At 40.0% G+C, this 23,447-nt stretch overlaps 1 protein-coding gene across 8 annotated transcripts in view; it reads left to right on the top strand.

Annotated features, from left to right (window-relative positions):
• LOC104587807 (ubiquitin C-terminal hydrolase 12-like) overlaps positions 1 to 7,526 on the top strand; it is a 57,547-nt gene extending 50,021 nt beyond the window's left edge. For 6 of the 8 annotated variants that reach the window (XM_088890073.1, XM_088890079.1, XM_088890072.1 and 3 more), the window contains 5 exons: positions 5,125 to 5,211; positions 5,416 to 5,532; positions 5,829 to 5,903; positions 5,998 to 6,084; positions 6,842 to 7,526. In XM_088890073.1, the coding sequence (XP_088746199.1) occupies positions 5,125 to 5,211; positions 5,416 to 5,532; positions 5,829 to 5,903; positions 5,998 to 6,084; positions 6,842 to 6,883 (408 nt within the window). In that variant the 3' untranslated portion in view covers positions 6,884 to 7,526. The remainder of the gene's footprint in view (positions 1 to 5,124; positions 5,212 to 5,415; positions 5,533 to 5,828; positions 5,904 to 5,997; positions 6,085 to 6,841) is intronic. The other 2 variants (XM_088890075.1, XM_088890074.1) reach the window with 1 other exon arrangement.
• Positions 7,527 to 23,447: the final 15,921 nt, after the last annotated feature.

The following is a 23,447-nucleotide window of genomic DNA, read 5'->3' as shown; positions in this document are numbered from 1 at the left end:
GATATGTATTCTTTCCCATAGGTAGACCTCTTATTGGCAACACATCCAGCCCAACAGCCAACAAATGAGTGGTTCTGGGAGAATGCATGTATTGACTAACAATACTAACAACATAAAAGATGTTAGGGCGAGTCAAACAAAGATACAATAGCTTTCCTACCAGTCATTGATACATGTTCTTGTCATCAAGAGGTTCACTTTCTTCTTCCAAAGGTCAAGAGCATATTTTCTCTAGGAAATGAAAATACCATGCTTAGATCTTGCCACCTCAATTCCCAAAAAATACCGGAGATGACCCAAGTCTTGTTACTACTATGTCTATCTATATACACAACAAGTGTCAAAGAGGAACCACTTTTCTTAATTAAAAGAGTATGATCTGAGTGGGCCTGCACATAGCCAAATTTCTCTAAAGCCAGCCTAAATCTTTCAAACCAGGCCCTTGGAGATTTCTTTACACCATACAATGCTTTTTCAGTCTACATACTTTCTTGCCTATATCTGTATTAAAGAAACCGAAAGGTAACTTCATATAAATCTCTTCCTTTAAATCACTATTTAGGAACAACAAAACTCTATTTTTGTTCATCTTGGCAACTGGTGTAAAGGTTTCAAAGTGATCAATACCATAGGTTTGTATATAACACTTTGCAATTAGTCGGGCTTTATCAATTTATCCATCTGCATTATATTTCACAGTGAACGCCCATCTTCATTATGTCACATTGCATCCTTCCACTCAGGCATAGATAGAGCTTCTTGCATAGTTTTAGGATGAATATAGCAGAAATGTATGCCAAACAGGATTTATAGGATGGTAAAAGGTGGTCATAAGAAAGAAAATGAGACATGCAATGTGTAGTGGAGGTAGTGCATCTCTGTTTTCCCTTGTGAAATGCAATATGGGAAGGCCAAGATCATCTGTACAAGGTAGAGACTCTTTGGTGGCGGATGTGGGATTAGCAAGGTTTAAAATTTCGATACAATACGCTTGATACGGGGCGTATCGTGTCGTATCTTTGAAAAACAGATATGGGATACAAATGGAAATCGGGCGTCTCGTCTTTTTTCATGCGTATTAGACCCGTATAGATGAAATAGATACGTCCAAAAACTGAAAAAAATAGGGGAAAACAAGCTTCTTCTCCCTGAAAGAATGCTTCTTTCACTCCCAAATGACTCTAAAACTCCAAACCTCATTCCTAGAGTGCTAGATTTGCAAAAATTTGCAAAAAACAAATGTGAATTGCTATTTTTTTTTGAAGATTTTTCAAATTTTGAAAAAATATAGTAAAAATAGGTAAAGTTTTTCAATTTTTTATAATAATATCTTGTGATTTCTTATTTTTTCTTGAATGTTTAAGTTTATGTTGATCTACAATTCTTGCATTCAAAATCACAATTTTTTTTTGTGTTATCTGTAGATTTATGGAAATTTCATGAAGATATTTGGTGAAAATGTAAATTAACAAAAAAATCGAAAATGTAATATTTTCTCTGCCTATAAAGACTAAATATGTTTTAGATCTATGGATTTATCTATCATATCCATAGAGCAATTGAAATTTCTTCTTAATTTTTTTTTTTATTTTTTATATTTTTAGAATGAAAATATAAATAATAATTAATTATATTTTATCATTTGACCACAACAATTGAATATATTATAATTCTATGGATGATCTATCATATCCATAGACCAATTGAAATTTCATGTTTAATAATTAAAAAATAAATAAGTAATTAATTATGATCACAATGATTGAATAATTTATAATTCTATGATCTATCATATCCACAAAGCAATTGAAATTTCTTCTTTAATAACTATTTTTTGAATATATTATATAATGTTTATTTATTTTTTTATATTTTTTGGAAATAAATGATAAATAGTAAATAATTATTTATTATATTTTCACTTAGAAGCCAATGCATGTTTTATGGTTGGATAGAAGAGTTGGGTTTTTCCCATCCCATAAAACATTAAAACTTAAGAATTATAATTTATAAATTATAGTTAAGCATGGGACTTTTAATGAAATCATAATTAACTGCAATATATTTCTTCATAAAACCATTAAAATATATTAATTTAATGTATATACACCTTATTGAGGTCTTATATTTAGTGTTGTTGATGTATTTTTATGATTTATTATAGTATTTATAGTTTTTCCAAGCGTATCGATACGTATCTTAGTTTTTCTCCAATATGCATGCGTATCCAAGGCGTATCTTGGTACGTCTCTTAAAATTGCTCCAATACACTTGGCGTTTCTGATACTATGAACCTTGAGGATTAGGAGGTGAAGCTGTAGTATTTGAACTTGGTACCACAATGGAAACTAAAGCTGTAGTATCTTGGTACTCTTACAGGTTCAAGAGTACCGAAATGAACCTCACTACATACTAACCTGTAAGAGTACCAAAATGGAAACTAAAGCTGTAGTATTTGAACCTAGCGTCACAATGGCTGTTCAAGTGTGAAAAAGTTGTAACTCGCATTTTTGACAATGATCCTCACTACACAATTCCCTTTCAAGAACAGGAATAGGCAAAGGAACTTTAGGAACAAAAACACCTCTCAAAAAAGTGGGGTGGCATTCATAGACACAAACTGAGAGCCAGAAAGAGGAATATGCATTGGTAGCTTTCGGATCAAGTTTAGAACGATGAGGTCCCAAAATTTGAACAAAACAAGTGCATTCAAAGACTTTAAGAGGGATGGTAAACAAGTCTTTCTCATGATACAATAAAGTGAAATGTGCTTTCCTACCAAGAACACGAGAAGGAACTTGGTTAGTATGATACACAACTGTATGAATTGCATCCCCCCAAAACGAATTTGGATATTTTAATTTAACATAATGCTTCTTGCAACTTTAAGGGTGTGCCTATTCTTCTTTCAATTACCCCATTCTACTTGGGGGTATGACCATATGAGGACAGGTGCTCTGAAAAATAATGCCATACTTAACGAAGTATGAGTTCAAAGATTTAGTGAAGTACTCCTTGGTGGAAGGCATGAGTCAAAATAGGAACTTCATCACGGGATCACATAAGATAAATCTAAGAGAAATGGGAATAATCATCAACAAACAACAAGAAATACTTGTATCCCTCCATAGTAGTGATATGATATGGTCCCCAAACATCAATATGCACAATCTCAAAAGGAACAATGCTTCTTTTAACTACAGCCAAGGCATCTAAGGAAATAGGTGTAGCTCAAGATAAAGAGGGGACATCCGTAGTAGTGGCTACATTTGTATTTCCCTTGTTCTTAAATCCCGAAGGCACCAAATGAGGATGAAGCTTCCAGCAAGTGTCATTGGTGTGTCTAGGTTTCTTGCAATAGTCATAGACTACCATTTTTTTCTTCCTTACTTCCCTCTCCTTATCACTGCCATGCTTCGGCTTCATAGCTGATAAGGCTGATTCTATTTGGGAATTTTGTAGCATTACTTTCCTTCTCTCCTCACTGTGCACCAAAGAATAGGCTTGGGACAAGGTAACACTTTCTCTAGTGAGAAGTTGTCTTACAATATCATATTCAGAATTCAGCTTCACTATGAATTCAAAAACCCTATTTCTTTCCACTAATTTGTTATTAATTGCTGCATCCTTTTGACTTTCCCATTCAATTGTCTCCAAGTGATCAATTTCATGCCATAGGGAAACCGAGTTGAGAAATAAATCGACACAAGTTTCACCCCCTGTTTCAGGTTTGGTACTTCAGTTTTCAGCTCATAAGCCCTGGCTAATCAAAGGGCTGAGAATAAGTTTCCTTCATATTATCCCAAATGGCCTTAGCTGTCTTTGCCCAGATGTAGTTTCTACTGATATGAGGCTGCATTGAGTTGCAGAACTATCAGCCAAGTCATAATTAGGTAATTTTCTTGAACCCATTTAGCATGGGAGGGATCTTCCTTGGTGGCTTCTTGGTATCACCAATTACATACCCTAACTTAACCCTGCCTCCAATGGCCATCATAGCTGATTGAGCCCACTCAATCAAACTTAATGGTAGTAATATGTGAAGGTTACTGTGTATCACACAACCAGCAAGATATCATACAGCTCGGTTTCTTTCTGATATAAAGGAAGGCCTTTTAAAAAATATACAGCAGCCAAGCTGCACACAGTTCACTGTCACTCAAAAGTGGTTGTTCCAAAAAAGGAGGAACCTTGAGATGGCTTGGAGAACACAAGAAAACTCCAGCCGCTACTTCCAGAAGCTTCTGTAGCTCCTCCTTTTTCTGTCGATCTCTAAAAGAACCAGAAAACCACCCAGAATATACTGAGTGCCACCTTCATACTGAGGTTTAACCCCTAAACTCCAATCAAACAAATATCTCTGATCCTTCGTGGTCACTGGGCAAAAAATAGTGTTCAGAAAAGGTTTGAACAGGCATCAATCTCCAGCCCTAATAGAGTCTCATGTAGCCAGCTCGGTTAAACATATGTGAGACCTAACCCTAAACCTAAACCTGCTCTGCTACCAACTTGAAAAGGTTGCTGTAACAGTCTTAGGTTTAGTACGAAACCTGTTCAGAAAAATTAGAAAAGTAAAAGGAAGAACAGAGGAAGAGAAGGAGAAGAGAAGAAAGAGTGTTAGGAAGAGAGAGCCGAATGAATAGGTTCTGCCACCTCCTCCCCCATTGCCTTTTGAGACCGGCTTCAGTCAGGGCAAATCTATGCCCATACCGTTCTAACAGCCTTTCCCAACCTTGCATCGGGAATATCTTCCCATGATATAAAGCATATAAGTATGGAGATATTCTCAATGCAAGGCAGTAAAAGCTGCCCGAACAGAGTTTGCCCTGCTTGATTCAATAAAATGAAGATACAATGGCAAAAATACCCGTCAACTATGACAGAAAATAACAAAAAGCAGTCTAAAAAACAATAAAAATAAAGATTGGGCTGCATATAAAAAACATATGAAATACCAACTCAGGGTCCTTTGCTATATCTCTACATACTGTTTCAACATTATTGACCCTATCTCCAAAGTGGGTTAAATACTGTTGTTAATTTTCGAAAGTGTTGGATTGATATGTTTGGTAGAATTTCTGGCGTTTTGAGGATGTACTGATGCTTTAATTTTCAATTCCATAGATTCCAGAGGAAGAAAAAAACCTTGGCCCTCATGATCGTTTGATTCATGTTTATCACTTCACCAAAGATGCATCTCAAAACCAGATGGTAGGTATATATGGATTATGTACTCATTATGCACTGTTGACTTGGTTTCTCACCATCTGTCCATCTGCTTTTATCTTTTAATTAAAGTTTGCTTGGTGCTGGGATGAACTCAATATGCACTGTTATCTCTTAATTTATTGTGCATCTATATGGCCTAACTGTTGGAATATTCTTTTATTCAAAATTATTTTTTGGTTTCAACAGCAGGTTCAGAATTTTGGGGAGCCATTTTTCTTGATCATCCACGAGGGTGAGACTTTGGCTGAAGTCAAAGTCCGTATACAGAAGAAACTGCAGGTTCCAGATGAGGAGTTTGTAAAGGTATTTTCCCTTTTCCTTTTATAGAAGGTTTCTGTGTGCATGTCTAAAGGTTTGCAAGAAATTTATATGAAGGGACAAGGTCAGGCTGAATTGTCCTGATAGATAGGTATCCCGTCTTTAACATGTTTAGCTCAAAACTTCCAGTCTGGTGACAATCACAAAATAATCCCACAATCACAATATTCTTAGGGACGAGTGTAGCAATAGTGTAATATCTTCTACTAATGCATCCACTTTCAGTATGATTGCCTCATTTAATATCATGTGATGGATCTGATTGTACTCCTTCCTGTCAGTGGAAGTTTGCATTTTTGTCATTGGGTCGCCCCGAGTATCTTCAGGACTCCGACATTGTATCTAGTCGTTTTCAGGTTAGTGTCCGTATATATTCCTTTTCTACTGTATACCAAATATCTTTCCTCTAGTGGGAGGCTGACCACCAATTCTGGACTTGTTTTCTTTCAGAGAAGAGATGTTTATGGAGCTTGGGAACAGTATCTTGGTTTGGAACACTCTGATAGTGCTCCTAAAAGGGCTTATGCAGCAAATCAGGTGAGCATGCAACCAAGTGTTCATTATGCATCTGTTGGCATCAGCGAGCGCCACATTGGAAAAAATGGTTCTCCAGGAAATGGGCGTTTGTTTGGAACCGTTTTTCCATAAAAAACGGTTTTCCATCAGGAAGACATGGGTTGGAGCAATGCCAAATTTGGCATTTCCTGGAGCTGCAGCTTGTTGCTGCCATGTACGTGAGGTGGCAGTGACGTGGCACTGGATAATGGGTACCAGTGCTGAAAACGTTTCTTGGAGCATTGGTACCAAACAAAAAAAGTTGCTGTTGCTCCAGGAAATGCCCTACCTGGCAACAACGTTTCCAAACAAAAAAAGGCGGTGCTTCCAACCCACACATCAGCGGTACTCTAAAAGTAGAAGATACAGGATTTTGGGTATTTTTCGGAGGGTAGGCAGGCCTAAGACCGACCTGACCAATTTTGAGAAAAAAAGTTTAGCATTGAAATACCTGATACGCCTGTTTGTGCATATTGGGTGTATCGATATTGGTATTTCTTCTTGTATGGGATAGAATACCAAGTATATTTCTTGCTTAGTGTCAGTTTTTTTAACATGTTTTTACTTAGATAGTGATATTAAATCTACAACTAAGTTTTTTTACTTGGATAGTTTTTTAACATGTTTTTACTTAGACAGTTTTTTTAACATGTTTTTACTTGTATGGGATAGAATACCAAGTATAGTTGAAGTTTTTGATCTCACCTCTGTTGGGATCTTTGTCCTCCATAATTTGCAGAACCGCCACACATTTGAGAAGCCAGTGAAAATCTACAACTAAGAAGAGCTGGTGGTCCTCTGTCACAGCATTGGCTGAACCTGATAAACATGGAATACCAAGCGCTGCAATGTGAAGAAAATGGTAACATTGAAAAGATGAATGATGCACAGCAAATCGAAAAGCAAGAAATGGAAGATATCATTAAGGTGGTCTCCACTGGGTATGGTTATTGATTTTGTTGGCTATGTATTCGTTTTCTAGTGTGGGTGGGGGAGAGAGACTTACCCCAATTGCAGGTCCGTTTCATCTAGCGGTCAACAACCCCTCTTGAGGTTTTGTTCTTTTTTCATGAGGGCCCGTTCTCATGTGAGAAGCTAGTGGCCTTTTGATTTCCTTTGTAATTTAGTGGTACATAAGAAGATTTTGGACTAGAAATGTATACAGGGTATAGTCAGGTGTCCTTGGCCTGTCTTAATTTTTCTTGTTTGTTTTCTTCCTTTGTTTTTCTTCAGTTTTTTAGAAGTGTTTAGGGAATTTGGGGGTTGTACAATGGTTGGTTAACGGGACTGCTTATGGCTTTTCTAGGTTTTTGTAAAAGAAACAGCTATAATGATCTGCAGTTCTCAGATTGGCCTAACAGGGGCTTTTCGGCAATCACTATTTCTTATCAATTTCAAGTGAATAGTTCTTGATTTGATTTCCATTTGCAAACTGTTTCTGGTTTTATTCACCCTGCATCTTTGGTGCGAACGTCTCAAATAACTCAGGGTGCTGTTTTTTTTGTGAGAGAACCTCCATCAGATGTGTACGTATTGATAGTTTCTTTGCACTGGATTTCATTTAGTCTGGACCGTTCCTATTTGATATCGGTAGATCCAAATTTGTTACAGTGCAGGTTTCTGTAATTCTGTTCATGTGGCATGATCTTGTCTTTTGGACAAATTTGCGCAATGAATAGAGGATATCAATTTCAGTGAAACATAGACGTAGAACATGGTGCCATTAAACTTGTAATTTTATATTTACGGTTCTATTACAAACTTGGGCCCATCTAATCCTTTAAAGAGCCCTGGACCCTGGTAATTCAGGTCGGGCTAGTTCGGCTTCTACTAAGTTTGGGCTTGGTCCCGAACGCGAATTTTCATCCCCTAACTAGGTTGGACTGCTAATGGATCTGGCTATTATTACACTGATGCTTGAAACTGGATCAGCTCCCAAAAGATATTCCCAACATGCCTACAAGCCTTCCTAACAAGACCTAGAGTCACGCATCTGGAACATCTCCCTGATGTGAGGGCTGTCTTGACTACTGGCTGGGGGCTGATCCCAATTCCAGATTCTCACCCCAATATGCAAGCAAGCCATGGATTTGGTTGCGTGGTCTGACAACGGGGTGGGGCAGGGATGGGAGCGACTCCCCATCTGTCCCCATGAAAAAGCCTATGGACCCTATCTCTGTCTCTGTCTCTGCCAATGGGGATAAGGTTTATCTACATCCCTGCATGGCCACTCAGATTTTTTTATGATATCAATCATTTTAAGGTTTAAAGTATTGACACGTATCGTATTGGGAGTATCCTGATGTGCCCCTACAAAGAGTGTATTGGGGTTTTGACCAGTTCAGGGGTTAGAGGATCCTAACCCCCCCCTCCCCCCCGAACTAGTTTCAAAAAGAAAAGTAAAAAGACTACTTATACCGCCCGATACGCCCCTACCGGTGTATTGAGTGTATCGATATTTAGAACCTTGTTTTTATTTTATTTAAAAACAATGGGTTGAACCAAGGTTCTAAATATCGATATGCTCAATACATCGGTAGGGGCGTATCAAGCGGTATCGCTATTGTATTTTTACTTTTTTATTTTTATTTTTCAAAACTAGTTTAGGGGGGCTGGTTTAAGGCTCCTCCCTGAACCGGTCAGAACCCTGATACATCCTTTTTAGGGGCATATCGGGGGGCTCTCGATACGATATGTATCGGCTGGTACGGGCCGATACGTGTCTATACTTTAAACTTTGGGTTGAACATTTTTCCATCCCCATACCCGCAGGATAAAAGAAATGGGGAAAATTGCAAGCAATATTAAATTGGTCAATAATTGAATTAAGTGATGTAGGTATTTAACTTTCTTGTTACTTGTACATATATAGACCAGGATTCTTGAAATTTTCGGTTATGCTCCATTTTAGTTCGATCAAAGGTTACAAACAAGTGCTATCATATTTGATGTTTCGAAGTTATCAGTCTTGGCTTAGCCTTATCTTATAAGAACAAGGTTTAAAATTTCATGGCTAATTGGGTGGTATCAGCCTTGTCGCCGACCCTTGTAAAATTTTGACAAAAAAAGACGTGTGTTGGTCAAAAACCTTGATATTCTGGAACGCAAAGTGGGGTGTATGAGTGTGTCATTGTTTTGAGCCTTGAAACAAATTTTCTTAACACTACATTCTTATTACCTATAATAATAATGTGGGTTATAAGGACCTTTGGACGGTGGGAATAGGGGTTTGAATTGAAATCGAATGACCCATGATTCCAACTGTTTGATTGGACGAAATTAGAATCCTATTCTCATTTCTAATAGAATGACATTCCTTCATTTAATTGAAATTGAGTTTATTCCCAGGAGGCTCTAATAGGTGAGGGTACTAAAATTGGTCGGACGGAGTCTAAAGATTGGAGGCATCAACTGCCAGCAAGTTGGATTTCGAAATAGTGGAGACGGTACTGTCAAATGGGTTGGTGCCAAGGAAGTTTGAACTAGTGACGATGGAAGCGAGAAGCCTGTACAAGCTAAAGTATCCAAAACGACAGGGACGAAACCCACAATAAGCGAGTTCGTGCAGAGAGAGTTGGAGATGTTGGAAATGGTGTCGCAGGAAAGCTATCGCTGGGGGAGTTCAAAACGTTGATAAAATCATAAAGCCGAGGGAGGACAATAGAGTCGGGATTAGAGAGGGCCGACCGAGTCCGAATTAGGAAGTGGAGAGGACGAAATCGGTATCAAACCCGATAGTGCTGATGGAGTTGGAAAGGGCAAAGGATGCTATTAGCAAAAGAAGGTGAGTCAAAGGAGTTAGATAAATTCCTGTGTAAGCTGTAAATCTCATCTTTTTAGATAAATTCCAGTGAGTCGAAAGGAGGTAGGAAAGTTTTTTACTCGGAATCTTGCTATTAGATAAATTCGAGTGTGTGCCACTAGTGTTTCACTATCCATTTCTTAATTTATGGGTGCCAGAGAGTATCAGGCTATCAGTTTTAAGTTCTGATTGTGTGTCTTGTCTATTTTAGCGTGTGAGAACGCCTTAAGGGTATTGATCGGTCATAAATTCTGGGTTTCTTTTTGGTATTACATTTTTTTCTTTTCTACATTTCTCTCTTCTTTCTCTTTTTGTCTTGTTTCCATTTCTTTTAAATGTATAATTAATTTTAGTTGCTTTCATTCAAATATCTTATCGGTCAATAAAAATTAATAAAATGAAAATTGATTTAAAATAATTTTAACTACAAAATAGTGATAAAAACGAGACTGGCTTCCAGTCACTACAAGAGTCGTTGGAATATCTCCATACTTGTATGCTTTATTTCATGGAGAGATATTTCCAAAGCAAGGCAATAAAGGCTGTTCAAACGGGCCTAACTAAATCTGGTTTTGATAAAAACTTTGATATTTGTTGTCATTTTATTGAAACTACTAAATTTTTTCCATCACCTTTTTCAGGCACATAGTTTTTGTTTTATCATTTTATTGAAATTACTTCCACAATTCATGGGAGGAATTGGTTGAAAAGTTCTTGACCAAATTGTTCACACTAGAGTGATGCTTGATATGTGTAACATTGAGCAATGGGTTAGTTCCTTGCCTTGGTCACAAGGTGTAGGTACATAGTGGTCACTTAAACCATCATAGCATAAAAGGTGTTAAACCAGTCCAACACGAATGCTTGGATGAATCCACAACTCATCACACATTTGTGATGAACTCATGATCTGAAACATGTTGCAATGAGCTTTAGATCCACGCGAACTTGCGATGAACTTAAGGTCATCGTACAACCGCGATGCTCATCGTAAATCAGAAACAACTAAAAGAAACACATGCGTCATTAAACAACGCATGTGACGAGATGCCTCGTAGGCTTAAAAAGAACACACAAGATAAGTAGTGACGTCATCCGCGCCATGTCGGTTTAAGAGGGTCACGAAAGGGAGTGGCACACGTGTATTATGAGAATCCTTAAGCGAAAGGAAAACTCGTCCTTGAGATATCTCGTAAGACACGTGGCAAAACCCTAGGAGTGCTCCCTGACAACTAACATCGAATCTGAGATTCCCTTTCCTAATGGGAATCAAACACTTTTCTCTCATTCCTTTTGGGACATTGGGATCTTTCCTTATAAATAGGGGTCCAACTCATAATGAGAGGATCATTCTATCACCTCATCTGCCCTAACCTTTAGCCCACTTTCTACACTTGACTTTCCTTTGTCCTTCAAGGAGACCCCGTACGTAGCCTAACCACCTCCCTCACATTAGAATCTCTGATTATCCCTTGATCACAGAGGATGGCCGCCTACAGGATTAACCTTTCTTCCATCACCGAAGAATCCATCAACGACCACGAGAACGCCGACCTGGAGACAGGAGATCACATTGTTATGGAGTCGGCTAAACAAGTCGACATTGAAATACTGTCAAACAAAGTCTACAAGTTCGAGTCCCGTTTTGACTGAATAGAACAAATGCAGAATGAGATGCGGGCCACCCTACAACTCCTCCTCCAATGGTCGACTGGGGCCGAACTATCACCTTTCACCCCAGCCGCTCCCTTAGCATAATCCATCCTTGCCAGTCACCAGTCCACCAACCAGAAATCTGCTATCCCTGAGCAGCCTATGGGAGCCAGCCCTGCACCCATGCAAACTAACCAACCCACTATTGAAAAGCCTCGAACCACCCCTTAGACCAACCCAGTTGTAGAAGCACCACTCAGCCATGACGAACTGAAAGAATATGTTCAAGGGCCAGTGGTGGAAAATCAAAGCAAAACCGAAGTCTCTCTTGTCTTGTAGAAACCCTACTCTGACCGAATCCTCTACAAACCATACCCCATCGGTTACGTCCCTCCCCAGCAGTGGCCGTAGTATGACGGGCAAAAAGGAAGCACTAAGGAGCATGCGAATAAGTTCGAGGACGTTCTGGGATCTTTTGCCCTCGATGGAGATTTGAAAGTTAGGGAGTTTTCTAAATCTTTGACCGGAGTGGATTACACCTTGTTCGTCAACCTGACCGCGGGAAGCATAGACTCGTGGGCAGAGCTGACGAAGAGATTTCTATCCAATTGGTTCACCTTGGAACGGAGGCTGACAATGGCGGACCTGTGCAATACAGAGCAACGCACAGGGGAAGACCTCTTAGCCTATGTGATGAGATTTCAGAAATTGACCCACTCGGTCTTCGACGAACATGTCATTGAGAAAGCTTTGTTGAACAATGTGTACAAGGTATGCAACCCGCTTATAGCATAGGTGTGTATGTGCTTCTGGGTATCTTCCATCATTGTCGGCCAATAAAACCCTAAGTGTAGAAGGTGGGTGTGTAAGGCTAGCTGTCCTTGGTGTAGTGCTGGTTCAGAGTTATGGGCTGCATCTAATGCTTCTTCTATTTCCTCACTAGCTAGGCATCGTAGAGGTTTGCCAGTGTAAGACTTCCTGTAAAGCACTCTGTTATGAAGGTAGAATCTTTTGTCTTTGGCTAAGAGTTTTCTCTTCATAATTGGGTTGGCAAATGTGGTGTTATTCTTAATGTAATCTAGTAGCTTTTCTTGTCGTCACCAATCACTTTAATGCACCTTGTCCTCTTCCTCCTTTTTGGTGCGGGGTTTCATCCATAGGGATTGGCAGTTGTACGCCTTCTACCTTGGCTACCCTCATCTCACCCTCATCGGCCAATTCGGTGTAGTAGATTGCATCCTATAGATGAGCCTCTGATTTATTAAAAGGAACACAAGTCGTCGGGATCTTCACCACATGTCCCTTATGCTTTGCCTTAATGCATTGGTGGTATGTCAAAGGGACTAAGGCCAACCCATGTATCAATGGACACCCTAGTAGGGCGTGGTATACTATCTTCCTTGAGATCACCTAGAATTCCTGGGTGATGGTGAATGGGTCCTATCACAACTGATAACTCAATGGATACTTCTGTAATGGACATATTACCGTTGAAGTTCGTCACTTCCATGGGTAACCCCTTGACTATCTCCTTCTGGATGCTCATCAACTTTAGGGTGTGGACGAATATCAGATTTACGGAGGCTGGCTGAATCGACCATGAATCGCCTCATCTCAAAGCCCCCTATCTTTGTCGTGATATACAAGGGTCAGTTGTGGTGGTGGTCGGTGGCCAGCATGTCATCTTGAGTGAACTCCACACTCATCCTGTCAGACCGGTGGGGCTCTAGCAGCCTTCTGATCGTCTCTTCCAATGCCCTGATGGCAAGTCTTCTTGTCGAGGCACTGACTCCCTACTTGCTAAAAAAATTGTTACAATTTCGAGCTCTGTTTAAATCTTTGGATCAACATATCTGGATGGTCTTGGCCCGGTGCTCCGACCATGTGGGTGCTTCCTCCCTGGTTGTGCGTAGGGAGGGGGTTTGTCTCTACTTGCATTGGCTTCCACTTCACAAAATCATCAAATTTTACCTTTTGTACAAACAATCATCTCAGTTAAAAGCAGTCCATGAGGTTGTGGTATGACGAGTGGTGAAAATTACACCACCTTCCTTCGTGCCTCTCCTTCTCTGGGTCGACCCCCGGTGGTAACGTTAGTAGAATGATGACACGGTCTTCCACGAGCTTATTCATGATCATGATCACCTCCTCCTTGGTGCAAGGGAAAGGAGGAGGGATCGATGCATTATTTCTTTTACCTTGGATGTTGTTGCGATAATATGGCCTCGACCTAGGCCTTCCAGTATTGTGAGGCTTTCTATCGACAACATAGGCCTCGTTCTTCCCGTACTGTCTTGAGGCTGGTGTAGGCTGGGACGAAGTGCTTTTGATAGTGCGTGCCGTCCTCTCCGCGCACTTCTACAACTGGTTTAAAATCTCAACTTCTACATTTTCTATGCCTACCCTATAGGCGGGCTGCATGCATGGCACACACTATTCGATGAAGCTCTTCTCAAGGACATGGTTGTCGAAAACTGAGTGGGTCAACTTTTGGAATCTCATTACATAAGCCAAAAGATCTGATCCTATGTGTTGTTCTGTGTTGCACAGGTTTTCCATCGTCAACCTCTGCTCCAGGGTAAACCACTTTGATAGGAACCTCTTTGCCAGTTCCGCCCACGAGTTGGTGCTACCTGCGATTAGGTTGACGAACTAGGTATATGACGGCCCTGTCAAATATTCAGAGAACTCTTTGACTTTTAGATCCCCATCGAGAGCGAAGGACCACAAAACATCCTCAAATTTGTTTATGTGCTCTTGTAGGCTTCCCTTCTGCCCGTCGTACTATGGCCACTGTTGGGGAGTGACGTAGTCGGTGGGGTAGGGTTTGTAAAGGATTTGGTCAGAATAGGGCTTTTGTAAGACAAGGGAAACTTGGGCCTTGTTCTGGTTTTCCACTAACAACCCTTGAATGTATTCTTTTAGTTCATCACGGCTGAGTGGTGGCTCTGTTATCGAGTTGGTATGGAAAGTGATCCGGGGTTGTTCAACAGTGGGCTGGTTGGTCTGTGCCGGCATAGGGTTGGTCCTAGAGGGTTGCTTAGGCACAATAGGGTTCTGATTGGTGGATTGGTGGCTGCTGGGAATGGATGTAGGAGGAGCGGCTGTGGTAAAGGGGATTGTTTGGTTCTGGCCGGCTGTTGGAGGAGAAGCCGTAGAGTGGATCTCATCTCCTGCTGCATCTTCTCTATGCGGTCGAAATGGGACTCGAACTTATAAAATTTGTTCAAAAGTATTTCAATGTCGACCTGCTCGGTCGACTCCATACCAAAATGATCTCTGACTTCTGGGTTGACGTTCTCTTGGTTGTTGTCGTGTTCTTTAGGAATGGGAGAAAGGTTGATCCAGTGTAAGGCCATCCTCCGTGATCAAGGGAGAACCAGAGATTCTAATGTGAGAACGATGGTTAGGCTATGTATGGGGGTCTCTTTGAAGGACAAAGGCGTGGAGACTTTATAACTCGATGTACCTTATTAGTATAGTCCCTGTTGCATATTAGTTTTACATCTTATTCTTCTTTTCTCTTTCAGCCCTGTATGGGCATTCTTGTAATTGTACATATCTTTTAATATATAAGTGACTCTTTGAGGTGGGGGTCATTCATTCTTGACACCTCTAAGATTTTTCTTATTCTTTTCTCTATTCGGCCAAGAGTGTTGACATGGTATCAAAACAGGTTGCTCTCTGATCTATTTTCCCGCTCTCTTGAACCTTACTAGAAGCAGTTAACCTGTCGTATTAGGGCTTTCTTGATCAACCCTTTTCTATTTTTTTTTCTTTGCACAACCAGCAAGAGAGATTTCTTTAAATCTCTTTTGGGAGACATTGGTTTGAGGCCAAACTTCAGATCTGGTGTTGGACTTGATCTATTCTCCCTACAAACAATATCTGATTTGGTGAATTTTCGAAGGAGTTCTGATCTTCTTCTTGGGGTGGCAACATTGTACAGTTTCCTTTTTCGGACTGCCAGTGGTGAAAAGTTAAACATCATTGGTAATAGTGATCTATCTCTTAAGCTTTCATCCACTGCATCTTTCCCTCTTATCAAGACCCTGTTTGTTCCTAATCTCACTACAAACTTGATTTTTGTTGGCCAATTAATTGATGAAGGTAACATTCTCATCTTCTCTCAGGATGGATGTTTGATTCAGGACTAGAACACTAGGAAGGTGAAAGGGAAGGGGCGCAGGTTGGGCCATTTGTTTGCATTGGAGTTCGAGAAGCCTCAAATAGTAGCATCATCAGTTTATTTCAATTCCTCTACTTCTAGTTCCTTTTTGAATCATAGAAATAATGTTTGGGACTTATGGCATAAACGTTTGGGTCATTTATATTCTGAGAAAATAAAATTTTTGTTTGATTCAGGCCTTATTAAGAATAAAGTTCCTTCCTTGCATTCTTTGGGTAGAGGCAGGAGTCCCCAGTTCTTGGTAATATGTCTCCCTTTCAGAATGGACATATCCTTAGTGTTGTGAGGACATTATTGCAAGAGTCCCATACTCCACCTTCCTTTTGGGTAGAGGCAGCTAGTACAACTGTGTTTTTGATCAACTATATTCCTTCCCCAGTTCTTGGTAATATGTCTCCCTTTCAGAAGTTATTTGGTCATTCTCCAAATTTATCTATGCTTCATGTCTTTGGATGTGTGTGCTTTGTTCATCTTCCCTCTCGTGAACGTTCTAAATTGTCTACACAGTCTGTCATGTGTGCCTTTGTGGGTTATAGTCCTGACCACAAATGTTTTCTTTGTTAGATCCCTCTATTCGTTGCATTCGTATATCACGTAATGTTGTTTTCCTTGAGCACATTTCATTTTCTACTGGAATTGCTAGATTGTCTACACCGTCTGTTTCTATTTTGCCAAACTTTGATTCACAGGATGCTCCACCTCCTTCTGCTGAGAAGGACTTTTTTGTCTTCTTTTGCAAGTGGTTACATGCTCCAGCCCCTATGCTTGCGACTCTCCTTCCTCCTGGTCCAGATCATCATCCTACCACTGCTTCTATAAGTGATACCTCTACTTCAGACACTCTTCATACTTCTATTCCTCTTCGTCGTTCTACTAGTATATCTAGACCTTCTGACCGCTATGGTTTTCCTTCAAACCATACCTCTTTATCTGCTATCCTATCCTCCACAAATGTTCCTTGCTCCTACTAGGAAGCTAATAGTAGCCTTCATTGGAAGGAAGCCATGGATGTAGAGATTAATGCTTTACATGAGAATGACACTTGGGATCTTGTGCCTGCTCCTCTAGATGCATCCACTGTTGGGAGTCGTTGGGTTTACAACATTAAGCTAAACTCTGATGGATCTCTTGATCGATATAAGACACATTTAGTTGCCTAGGATATAGTTAGGAGTATGGTATTGATTATGAAAAAACCTTTGCTCCTGTTGCAAAGATCACCACAGTCCGTGTTCTTTTAGCAGTGTTTGCTGCTTAGTCTTGGACCATATGCCAGCTTGATGTGAGTAATGCCTTTCTTCATGGTCAATTGAAGGAGACGGTCTACATGAAGCCTCCTCCTAGATACTACAGTGATCCTTCTTTAGTATGTCACCTCAAAAAATCTCTATATGGTGTAAAACAAGCTCATCGGGCATGGTTTGAGCGCTTTTGCAATGTTGTAGTTGCTGTTGGATATAGCCAGAGTTCTTTTGATCACTCTTTATTTGTTAGGCGACAACCTCAGGGTATTACCATTCTCCTACTATATGTTGATGATATGTTGTTGATTGGGAATGATGTTGAAGGCATTTGTGAATTGAAACTATTACTTCATAATTCCTTTCTAATGAAGGACTTGGGCCCTCTCACATATTTCCTGGGACTAGAAGTACATTGCAGTAATCAAGGGTTTTTTGTTTGTCAACAGAAGTATGCCTTTGACCTTGTTAAACTTGCTGGTCTTAATGATGGAAATCATGTTGATACACCTATGGAGCTAAATCTTAAGCTATCTAAATCTGAAGGTTCATTACTTCCTGATGCTACCTTATATCGCCAGCTTGTGGGGTCCCTCATTTATCTCACTATGACTTGGCCTGATATTTCTCACGCTATCCAGGTTGTTAGTCAATTTGTTTCTACTCCTTGTTAGCCTCATATGACTGCTATTCATCGTATCATTCGATATGTTAGAAGCACAACTTCCTAGGGACTGTTCTTCTCCTCCTCCTCTCCTATTAAGTTGAGAGCATATGCTGATGTGGATTGGGCTGGTTGTCCAAACACTCGTAGGTCCACTTTTGGGTGGTGTGTTTTTATGGGTGATTCACTCATCTCTTGGAAGTGTAAGAAACAACAAACAGTCTCCAAGTCTTCCATTGAAGCAGAGTATAGGGCCATGTCTTCAGTTTGTAGTGAGATTGTTTGGTTATAGTCTCTCTTTATGGATCTTGGCATTCAGGTTCCTACTCCTATTCCTCTCTATGCAAGCAATACGTGTACTATCAAGGTTGCATCTAACCCTGTCTTCCATGAGAGGACCAAGCACATCGAGGTGGACTGCCACTTTATCCAAGATTTCTTCATTACTAGATCTATATCGCTTCCTCATGTAGCCTCGAACATGCAGTTTACTGATATCTTCACCAAAGCTATGACTAGAGTTCGACATCTCTTTCTTATTGACAAATTGATGCTTATGTCGAGGCATCAGTTTGAGGGGTGGTGTGGAGACTATAATTTGATGTACCTTATTTGTATAGTCCCTGTTGTATATTACTTTTACATCTTATTCTTCTTTTATCTTTCAGCCTTGTATGGGCATTCTTGTAATTGTACATATCTTTTAATATATAAGAGGCTCTTTGAGGTGGGGGTCATTCATTCTTGACACCTCTAAGATTATTCTTGTTCTTTTCTCTATTCGGCCAAGAGTGTTGATAAAAGGAAAATCGAGTGCAAATGAGATGATAGAACGATGATATCGTTATGAGTTGGACCCCTATTTATAGGGAGAGATCCCGAGGTTCCGAAAGGAAGGAGCCAAAAGTGTTTGATTCCCATTGGGAAGGGGAATTTCAGATTCGTTGTTATTTGTTAGGGAGCACTGCTAGGGTTTCGCCACATGTCTTATGAGATATCTCAAGGATGAGCTTTCTTTTCATCTAAGGATCCTCATAATTTACATGTGCTACTTCCTTTCGTGACCCTTTTAAACCGACATGGCATGGGTAACATCACTATCTAGCTTGTGTGTCTTCATTAGGCCCACGGGGTGTCCCATCACGCAGGTTATTTAATGACCCACGTGTTTCTATTATTTGCTTCTATCCTATGGTGAGTCCACTCTCATCGCGGTTCTACGGTGGCTTTAAGCTCATTGCAAGTCCATGCGAGTCTAAAACTCATCGCATGTTCATGCGGGGCCAAAGTTCATCGCAACCTGTTTTAGGTCAAGAGTAAATTGTAGGTGTGAGATGAATTGTGGATTCATTGTAGATGTGTGATAGGTTGTAGACTCATCGCAGTCATTCGTGTAGTATTGATTTGACACCCTCTATATTCTAATGGTCTGAGTGACGACTTAGTACTTACACCTACTGTGGAGATATAACCAACACACCGTATAGAAGACTGCAAAGGTTGGGGTACTAATTGGCTAGAGATGAAAACAAATGCGGCCAAGATCTAGAATGACTACAAAAAGTGCATCCCAAAAGCAGATAAAAATGAATGCTTTACAATTGGTGAAGCGGATTGGAGGACCATGTACATAGAATATATTGAGAACAACACCACATCTGCCAACCCAGTTATGAAAAGAAAACTGTTAGCAAAGGCCAAAAGGTTCTACCTTCATGATTAAGTGTTATACATAAGTCCTACACTAGGAAACCTCTACAATGCCTAGCCGGTTAGGAAATAGAAGGAGCATTAGATGCAGCCCACAACTTTGAACCAGCTCCACACCAGGGACAAATAGCCCTACATAACCACATCTTACACTTAGGTTTCTACTAGCCTACAATGCTGGAAGACACCCAAAAGCATGTACGAAGGTGCCATAAATGCCAAGTACATGCCGAAAGGATACACCGACCATCCAATGACCTCCACTCCATAATCATACAATGGCTTTTCCACACCTGAGGGGTAGATCTAAAAAGAAAAATACACCCACCTTCCTGGGGATACTATTTCATCATAGTAGCCACAGACTATTTCACCAAATGGCAAAGCCATACCCCTAAGAAGTTGTGTAGAGAACATCGCAAACTTCCTTAGGCAGCACATAGTCCATCGGTTCACAGTCCCTATGAGGATTTTCACAGATAATGAGTTATCCATAAAGAATTGAGAAGTTCAAGACTTGTTGGGACAATATGGGGCAAGACTAGGCACATCTACAACCTATTACCCACAAGAGAATGGGTAAGCAGAGGTAACCAATAAGACCTTGTTGAAGATGTTGAGTAAGATGGTAGTTGAAAACCAAAGGATTGGTCAGAAAAGTTGTCTAAAACACTTTGGGCTTATTGCACAACAATTAGAAAAAGCACATAGACAACACCCTACTCCTTGGTATATGGACAGGAAGTTGTTCTACCGACAGAGATATAGGCAGTGTCTGCCTGGGTAACCTATGTAATGGGAAAGCAATTTCAAATAGGAGAGATGGACCAATTTCTCAGCGACAAGCTAGAATGCATACAAGAAGGAAGAGATAAGTTATTGTAGAAACTGATCAAATACAAACAAATCATGGCTTTAAACTTCAACAAACTAGTAAAGCCTAGAAAATTCAAAGAGGGCGACAAGTTACTAAAAACAACACTCCATGTCAAACAGGGTAAATCCATTGGAAAATTTGCACCTAACTGGGTCAGACCATACATAACCCAAGATGAGACTATGACCCAACTGGATATTATGCACTAAAGATTGTAGACACAAATAAACAAGATGAGACTGTGAATGGTCAATGGTTGAAACCATATCATGATTAGTGATGTAAATTGTAACTCTAAAAATTTGAAGGAAAAGCATGTCATATGTCTTCTATACTTATAGTCCAAACAGAGCATGTTACAAATTTTTGATTGTGCAATTTTGATGGAAAAGCTTGTCATATGTTTTGTATAAAAAAAGTACATTGTATTCAAAACAAAGCATGTTTTGAATCCTTTGTACACATTCTTCTATCTTGAATAAAAGCATGTTACATTCTGTGCACATTGTTGCTCTCACATTGTATGAAACTCTTCTCTAACTGTGTCTACTATATATATACATTTCATACCCTAGCAACCCTAGGCGTGATCTTACAGACCTTGGAAACCCCATGCATGATCTTATATACCTTGGCAACCTCAGGAAGGCCCTAGAAACCCTGGGCACAATCTTACATACTTTGGCAACCCCAGGAATGCCCTAGCAACCCCAAGTGCAATCTCACATACCCTATCAACCCCAGGCACAATCTTACATACCTTGGCAACCCCAGGCATGATTTTACATACCCTGGAAACCCCAGGAAGGCCCTAGCAATCCCAAGCACGATCTTACATGCTCTAGCAACTCCAAGAAGGCCCTAGCAACCCCAAGCGCAATCTCACATACCTTAGCAACCCTAGGAAGGCCCTAACAACCCTAGGCAAAATCTTACATACCTTATGTAGGTGAGGTGGTGGCTAGATTGAGGAGGTGGTCTCTTTGAAGGACAGAGAAAGACCGTGGGTAAAGGGGATTGAATATGAGGCTAGGGTGTCAAGCTAGAATGATAGAGTCGGGAATCAATGACGAGGATGCTCGATGACTGAATGAATTTCATTACGAGGAGGATCTCTATTTATGGGGGAGATATCGAGATCCTAAAAGAAGGAGATAAAAGGTGCTTGTTTCCTATTAAGAAAGGGAATATTGGTTTTGCTATCAATCATTAAGGGCACTGCTAGGATTTCACCACGTGTCCCTATGGAGATCTTTCCGAGGATTGGCTTTCCTTTTACTCGGAGATCCTCATAACCCATGTGTGCTACTACCTTTGTGTGACTTTCTTAACTAACATGGCACTAATGACGTCATCATTTGGTGGACGATATCTTACTAGACCTACATGACACCCTGTAACTTTTGTTCCTTCGATGTTATGTGCATAGGTAACATTAGGGCTCGGTTCTTGGTGAACTGGGGTGTTGTAGCGACTGAGAGTTTATTGCAGGGCTGAGTGTGTGCAAACCTCGTGCTCGAGAAACCTATGTACTGTCGAATGTTGCAGGGTTTGGACCTTCCACACTTTGTGGATTGCTATACCAATTTGAAGGGGCAGGAGGGTGTGAAATATGTGAATCCTCTTATGAAGCATTGGTGTTGCCGGACTCGTACCTTTGTTGGTGCATTCGGGGGAGTTCACCGTTACAGTAGAAGATGTGGCTGCATTGTTGGCGCTGCCTATCGCTGGTGTCATGTCCGCTCAACATCTTCAGCATGTTGAGTCTATTCCTCACAATCTAAGGGGTCTCTACGATGGGCTTATTTCTTAAATTGCTGTGTTCAAGGTTCAGATAGACAAGACCACCGCTCGGGGAAAGCTGGCGTTAGAGCAGTGGTTGGAATAATGGTTTGAGTGTTGCGGAGAGAGAGACCTCATTGTACGTAGGTCAGACAACCAATGTCATCTCGCTGCTTTCATCCTATACAAAAACTGAGATTTTTACAAATCTAATCTCACTAATCTAACTTAAACAAACCCATTATAACATATACCATTGGTCGAATAATCTCAATATTCTATGTTAGACAAACCCAACAAATTTAGAGAAGCTAGGAAATCAACTCAACTCCATCAAACAGTGAAACCTGGCCTACTCATATCAAAATAAAGACAATAAACAGGGATCAATCCAAAAAAAACCATTTAAACAACGTAAATAAACTTAGAGCGAAAACTTGACATAATCACATCAACCAACAAGAACCAAGCTTGTTACAACCCTAAAGTCACAATTTTAACTTAGATGAACCCAACATATCTAGATAAGCTAAATCCACTTACTCAGACTTATATGTGCCAAAAAAAACTTATAGGAACAGATTCATGCTAATCCCCATTGGCCGCATAAATGTCCTTGTGCCAAACGTACTCACCTAGACTTCTAAAAACCAAAAAACAAGTTTTCGTATTTCAAAGCGATAAGTATTCATAAAGATTACAATTACTCAATCAGAACGGTCTTCAAAAGCAATAAGCGATAACATGTTATTAGTTTTGCAAATTATAAACCATTATGACTGTCAACCTCTTAAAAAAATCATCCTAGTAGAATCCATTACAACAGAGCACAAACCAAACCCAACATGGCCATCCCAAATTGGATCCAACAAAACCATGCAAGGTCGGCCGAATCTGTCATTCGGTATCTGACATAAAAGAAACCTAGGAAGAAGTAGTCCACTTTATTATACAAAATCCAACCAAATCTATCAAGGCATTGCTAGAAGGAAGCCATCAAAGAAAAACATAACTCAAACCAATGCAGACAATCCAAATAGACTTAACCTATGGCTAAATTAAAGTAAACAAAACTGAAACAAGATGCAGACAATTTTAGAAAATTCACTTTCAAATCAACCTATCCTGATACAAATGAATCCAACCCAACATAGATAAAATCATTTGGTAGACATCAAATATAGCGAAGCTGAATCAAGCACATTTTTCAAATATTGGGAAACTGAGTCTAGCCAAACCTAGGTAGAACCAACAACACATTATCCAATACTAACCAGGCCCTGGCCAATCAAGCAACCATCAATCAAATCTATATCCACTTACAAAACTTATTAGAAGAATAAACTCCCTTCAGAAATAGAAATGAACCTGGTATACCTAGATAAGTGAGGAAATGAACTCAATTCCTTTAAAAATAAAACCAGACC

Source organism: Nelumbo nucifera, chromosome 6 (genome assembly GCF_055504915.1).
Source record: "Nelumbo nucifera cultivar China Antique chromosome 6, China Antique-T2T, whole genome shotgun sequence".
In the NCBI taxonomy this organism is placed as follows: Eukaryota; Viridiplantae; Streptophyta; class Magnoliopsida; order Proteales; family Nelumbonaceae; genus Nelumbo; species Nelumbo nucifera.
Note: the sequence above shows the minus strand (reverse complement) of the source record. Positions and strands in the feature narration are given on the sequence as shown.